Here is a 6,862-nt window from a genome sequence, read left to right as displayed (position 1 = left end):
TGCCGTAATTACCAGCAAATCCTCAGAGAAACAGCTGGAATACATTTGAGTGCACCCATTAGGACATAGCTTCTATTGACAAGCCTTCTGCCGATAACAGCCACTAATAGTCAAGTCTCTGTTCTCTTTTCATTTATTTGACAAGAAGCATGTTGCTCTGCAGATGGCTGTGATTCATTTTGTGCAGCCCCAAAAATAAGCCATGACACCGAGCTGTCTGATATTGATCCTCAAACGCAGACCCGGGTCATATGACCGAAATATGTTCATCAGAGGAAGTATCTACACGCGGAGCTCAGATTCCTACATCATTTCAGGTAGTTGAATGTCCACACCTGCATGCCTGACCTCCTACATAAAACATTAAATGCATTTTTTAAAATGTCAAGTCCCAGTCATTTGTGTGACACGGGGATGATGAAAGATAAAGACCAGGGTACAACCATCAGTTAGACCCATCAGTGGAGGACATGAAAATGTGATCATAAATTTTGTCAATTTTCTCCTCTCTACAACCAGACTTCACATAAACATTTACGAATTTATCATATAGCCTTAAAACTTTACCATTATAATCTGATACCATGTTTATCCATGTCTTTTGTTTTAGCTGAAACTCCTCAGAGAAGAAAAGTGCGAGTGCCGACTCTATGGTCTCTGTTTTGTTATGTACATATATTGCATATAGGGCCTCAAAAGGTTTCATATGTCTAAATGTGACCCGCTCCCTTCAGTGAAAACAAACTGAAGATACAAGACACACAAACGAACATAAACAACGATTTTCTAAAAAATATCAAATTTAATTTAGATATAAAAGTTGTATTTTTCACATGCACACCCACACATAATTAATCACCATAAATACTGTCCAATGATTTCTCTTTTTTCTTTTCTTTTCTTTTTTTTTTTCTTTTTTTTTTTTTAACTTTGATTCACAAAGCAAGCACATACGGTGGACTGATACATCTGATTTCAAAGGACACTATGGAGAATGCTTGCAGTCTTTTACAGGGAGAGGAAATCTCAGTGCACTAAAAAAAAGGCTGTCGTAAAATCAAGTAGAAACATTTATAAATTACCTACAAATGGATCAAAGTACAAAAGAGCTACAGTGTTAAGAGACACTACACCCATTCACAAGAGAATGATTTGGTATTGGGACACCATATTAGTTCAACTGCATGAAAGACTGAATGAGAAATTATACATAAACAGCTTTGGAACAAAAATAATCAGTGTAAACCGATTTCTGAACTCGTCCTACATTCCATTTTGGCAACCCTCTCTTGTCACTGTCATTTCATCAATAATATTGACAAATTATTTCATACAATAAACTCATACCTGACTCAATCTTCAAGTGCAACTTGACATAAAGGACAACTGGAGATTAACAGGATAAAATGGACATTCAAAACTAAACAGAGAGAATATTTAAATTATTAAAGCTATCCCTCCTGTTCGTTATTGAGTTCTTGAGTGCTTTTATTCACCGCCACACCACACGAAATGTTGGTACAGTATGTAGACTCTTCCTCTCAGTAATACAAGTTAATATTTAAAATAGTATTCCCATGATCTTGCATAATTAACAAAGATAACAGCTGTCTCATTGAAAGCCCAAAAAGGGGTGAGCAAGTTGTGCTTTATCTACTATAGATGAATATATATTATGTGCTGTGACTATATTTGATCAGTGAGACTGAAGGTCAGCATTGCAGTTTGCATGTAAATTTTAAAAAAAATATAACCTTTTTTGTTTGTTTTTTCCATCACATCAAGGCTTCCACACAGAATTGGATTAAGTCTCCAGCTGCAGGTTTTCCAGTGTTTGTCCAATGTACTCTGGCTGTCAGAACCATCAGAACACTTCAGATAAATAGATAGATATAGATAGATAGATATTATTTATCCCCTAGGGGAAGTTCATGTGTTCAGTAGCTTATCGGTCATAGTAATAATAACAATAATCAATAAATAAACAATAATAATTAAATGAGTCCACTTCCTTTGGCTGGGGTGTTGTATAGCCTGATGGCAGTGGGAACAAAGGATCTCCTGAACCTCTCAGTTTTTTTCAGCAGTTGAATGTGAAATCCTGGCTGTAATGGGACACACAAGTTGCAAATTCGTGCTGAATGTAAGAATTCAAATAAAGTTTATTCAACCAAATTGGAGCTGAATATTTTTAAGAGTTTCAAACAAAGTAGAAGCAACTAACATTTGGAAAAACTGGGAGAGTGAAATGCTGACAGTCAGTGTCACTAATCACACAGACACTTAAATTTAGATTCAGCTTCACACTCAGTGCAGCCTGATCTGTCATTTTTGGAGCTTTTACACTGACATTAAATCGAATGAAAAACTGATTTAAGAGACAGTGCTGAATATTACATCATCTCTGCTGATCTGATCGCATATTCTGCTGCAATTGTTTTTTTTTGTGGCATTATGCAAATAGGTTTGTTTTTTTGGTGGTTGGTTAAATATATAAAACATTCAGCGAGTCAACAAACTAAATGGAGCAACAACAGCATAGTGGAATCACTAATCAGAGCACAGTGCACTACAGCACACAATTCTTAAGTTATCCAAGATCATAGGAATAAAATAAGAAAATCTGTTCTGTACCACATTCCCTATATAAGCTGTGTAACATGTTAACTTTGTATGGTATAGTCCTTATAGTACAAGTCATGTCAAGCATAAATGTTACCATACAAAATGTATACTCAAGTTAAATAAGTTAGTATTTGTCTGCACAGACCTCAGGTACATGCAACAGAACCAGAGAACAATCCACGCCTTGCCAGTGTGGTTTGTAGTTTCTATGAGGCTTTTAGCATCGGCCCTCCATATCAACATGAGACAACAGAACTGAACAGTGCACAGGCAATGGAGGTAGCAGCACATCACGAGATCACAGGACCAATAACTACATGGCCTCTCCGTCAGAAAAAAAAAAAAAAAAAAAAAAAAAATTAGTGAACAAGAAACATGAAAGGTGCAAAACATGAATGCGTCACATACTGCCTTATACACACACACACACACACACACACACACACACACTCTCACACACACACACGTACGCACAGGCACACAAAACGTGTCTTTCACCAACCATCAGACAAAAACACCCACCTTTGTGCAATAGGAAGACAGACACAAAATTTTGTCTTGAACTAGGCGTTTCATGACAGTTTGACAGCGAGGACAGCAAACATCTCTGCTCTTACTTAATTCTCAAAAGTGACAAAGCTCAAGCGAACCCTCATCAAAAAAATTTAAAAATAAAAGAAGAAGAAGAAAAAAAAAACCTGGTGTAAATCGGCCTTGTATTCAAACGAGGAATGTCATGCTCATATTGTTTTTCGTAAAGGCCACTGAGACAGCTAAGCTCGCCTGGTGTTTCTGACGTTAATGCCCTGTTGCCGATCTGCTATTGTTTTGTTGTTCCTTTCTTCATCAGAAAACTCCCCCTCTGCTGAATCACAGGTACAAGCGGAAATGTTTCTCTTCTCCCCACCATATGCTACCACCTCTATGATATTGCACTGAATAAAGCCTTTGTGTTATAGCAGCCAGCATTACTTCACAGAATGCCTCAATAACAGTGTAGTCTATTAGAGATTTTCTTAGAGGAGTATGAGGTCTGTTTCCTTGTGGTGACATCAATACTCCAGAAAAAGTGATGTTTTTGTTGTTGTTTTTTTTGTTTGTTTTGTTTTGTTTTTGGCTGAGAAAAGCCTGTTGGAAACTTATATGTAACCAGATGCTTTGTTTTCACAGCTACCCTGCTTGAAATAAATGTAAAGTTTTTCTTTTTTCGACTAATGATACAGAAAAGAGAAAAATACATGTCATGAAAATCCTAGTTTTATTTTTATTTTTATTTTTTTGTTTTGTTGTTGTTGTTTTTTTTTTAATCATCCCTTGATTTAAAATACATCACAGTAATATGTTTTTGTGTCTGCAGGTCTCTTGATTTTGGCACTGCACTGTACATAATTTAGTTGATTTGTATCCATCACTGAACATGAATAATTGTATCACTGGTTATATTCAAATAGGCTCACGCATTCCCGGAGACGAAGCTCACATCCTCTCTGTCACGTGGTGTTGGATCAGAGTTGATTGTATGGATGCAATATACAGAGCCCGGCATGTGCACATATTGTACATTTATGCTTTTTTCTTTTCTTTGTTTCTTTGTGTGTTTTTATTTCACAGGGGAGAGTCTCTTCAGCAGTTTCTTCCCCTTGGAAAGTAGTCCTTTCTTCTTCTTGTTTGCCAGGTCTTGTGGGTCCCGGGGGTCCAGCGAGACGTGCGGGGCCCTCGAAGGGCTGAGGGGCCTCATGGTGCCCGGCAGGAGGGGGCGAACAATTGGGGACGGGGCTCGCACGGGTGGGGCGTCGGTGTCGGCCGTGTCTGTGGTTTCTGTGGTAACCTGAGGAGAGAGGCGGTGGGGAGGAGGTGTGGAGGCATGGGGCAGCGCATTACAACAGAACCAAGACTTTCATACAGCAGACTAGTCTGTGCTCTTCTTCAAGGTATTATTGAAGGTGTGTTCGCCCTCAGTGCAGGCAGCAGTTTGGTACCTTTGTACTTGAGACTGTGCTGAGAAACACAACTGTGTTTTTCTAAAGATGAAGTGCTGTAATATAGGTTTTTTATTAATTTGTGCTATAATTAATCTTTTTTATGTAATTGCTTCCAAGAAGGAGCTTCTTTTTTTAGTCCCTCAAAATTATTTTAAATAGATTCCAGTTATACTTGTTGTAAGGTTAGGGCAAATTAATACATTTTTGAAGGATTTATTAAAAACCCTGAAAATTATTTTCTCTCATTCATTCTTACTATGAGCAATAATGTCCTACACAAACTAGACATTTTCTAACAAAAAACAGTTTTAATTATTTGACATGAGATTGTTCTGTATTTAGGTTTTTGGCTGTGTTCTTCTCACTGCTTGGGTGGGGTTCTGATGTCATGTATTTCTGTGCAACAATGGGAATTTAGCAATATTTCATCAGTTGTGGAGTGTGTTTTCCAATGCTGTCAGAGAGACGCTTCTGTCAACATGTTACACCCACACAGCCCTCATGAAGCAGATGAGTTGAGCTTGTGAGTGTTAAATTACATTTTTGATAATTAATTTAAGAAATTAGAATTTAGAGGGGAGAGGACTGTGCAGCCTTGGCGATGATATCCACTCTCTAACTCTCTCTAACAATCCAACCAATGCCTCTCACTAATGATACAAAACATAACTAATATTTTCAACAATCTGTACTAAATTGGCCAAAACTATCATCTGTCTGCCTGTTAATCTGTATTAAATTGACAGTGGAGATATGTTTTCACACACACACACACACACACACACACACACACACACACACACACACAAACACACACACACACACACACACACAGTACATATGTAGAAGAAACACTGAGGAGGAAGCCATCAAATGCTGAGCACGACATTAGCACACCACAGAGCCGGAGAGGTCCACCATCAGTAGGCCATGAGGGAACATACAGTACGATCATATACAGTACAACACCTAGGGATGCAACTGTAGATACCAGGCTTCTCATCTAATGCAGCACAGAACGCACAGTTATGCATTCGTACACTTTCATTAAGATGATAGTTTGTATTGTTGACATAATGAGGTTTGTCAATGATATGCCATAAATATAATGCCTTTATGATGTCAAAGTGGATGCTGTTCAATATTGTCAGGTAATTATTACAGATATGTCATAAAATAAACATGTTCATTTGTTGAAATTAATATCTATAAATTTTATAATATACCTCATCATTTTCGTAACACCAAAACCAGGGAAATAACTTTTTGATCTGATTTGACTTTGACTAATCTGTCACCATGAAACAAAGCATTACAGAAACACTTGACAAGTGCTTCCGTTATGTTCAAGTGGCCTTTGAAAGCTTTTTCTGTGACCACAAGCTGTGTGCATTAGAGGCTGCAAGTTTGGTATCTCAAGTTGCCGACTTACTGTACAAGGCAGACAGAGCCATTTATGGTGTGAAATGAACAATCTTCTTCTGTTTGTTTGTTTTGTTTTGCCAAGCGGGTGAGGAAAAACAAAAAAGAAATCAGATGTGGCAGCATTGTCACCGTCGGTAAAACCCACACCACTATGACAACTGAAAACAACAACAACAACAACATCAACAACAACACCAACACATGAACACAGGGCACAGAAAAATAATGTTTTTAATATCCAATTTTTTCTTTTATTGTTCCATTGTAACAATACAGTATGGATGTCTCAGTGCTGCGGTTAGTTCTGTCTCTTGAGCTCAGAGCAAACATGGCATTATCCACTGTCAACATGGCTGAAAAATAGATTTGATGTGTGTGCAATATACATAAAGAAACAAAGCCTCTTTAAGGAAATACAGCAGTCGAGCCAAGAAAGTTATTAGAAAATGTATCAAGTTTGAAAAAGGCATGCTTTATCTCTTTTTCATCTTTAAAGTTTTCTTCTCAAATAATTTCTTTCAGTGTCACTGGGTAGCAATTTTTATGTGTTAATAAAGCACTTATTATTATCATTATCATTATTATACACAATAACCACAATTTGATTTTGTGTTTCAGTGCAAAGAGGTACCAAATTATCTTGTGTGAGGAATGAGTTGAGCCTTTTTCAAGTCCTCCTTAACCAGTGCTACATGCATAAATCACCCGCAGAGCTCCCACAGTCTATCCTCTCTCTGTCCATGTCAGACTTTGCTTCTTCCTTTCTCTGAGACTCAGAAAGGTGTTAACACTGGATTTTGTCCCCTTTTCCAAAGGGTGAAGGGGGGGAG

General features: G+C 37.6%; 1 protein-coding gene across 1 annotated transcript in view; it reads right to left on the bottom strand.

Moving 5' to 3' along the window:
- Positions 1 to 700: 700 nt before the first annotated feature.
- The window catches only part of rimbp2a (RIMS binding protein 2a), a 62,607-nt gene continuing 56,445 nt past the window's right edge, over positions 701 to 6,862 (bottom strand). Inside the window, exon 23 of the mRNA XM_087173230.1 lies at positions 701 to 4,453. Within this exon, the coding sequence (XP_087029356.1) occupies positions 4,226 to 4,453 (228 nt within the window). The 3' untranslated portion in view covers positions 701 to 4,225. The remainder of the gene's footprint in view (positions 4,454 to 6,862) is intronic.

The sequence above is a fragment of the Seriola lalandi genome, unplaced genomic scaffold (assembly GCF_002814215.2).
Source record: "Seriola lalandi dorsalis isolate HSWRI2012SDOR001 ecotype SW California unplaced genomic scaffold, Sedor1 jcf7180002054133, whole genome shotgun sequence".
Lineage (NCBI taxonomy): Eukaryota > Metazoa > Chordata > Actinopteri > Carangiformes > Carangidae > Seriola > Seriola lalandi.
The sequence above is the reverse complement of the archived record's forward strand: the minus strand, read 5'-3'. Positions and strand labels throughout refer to the sequence as shown.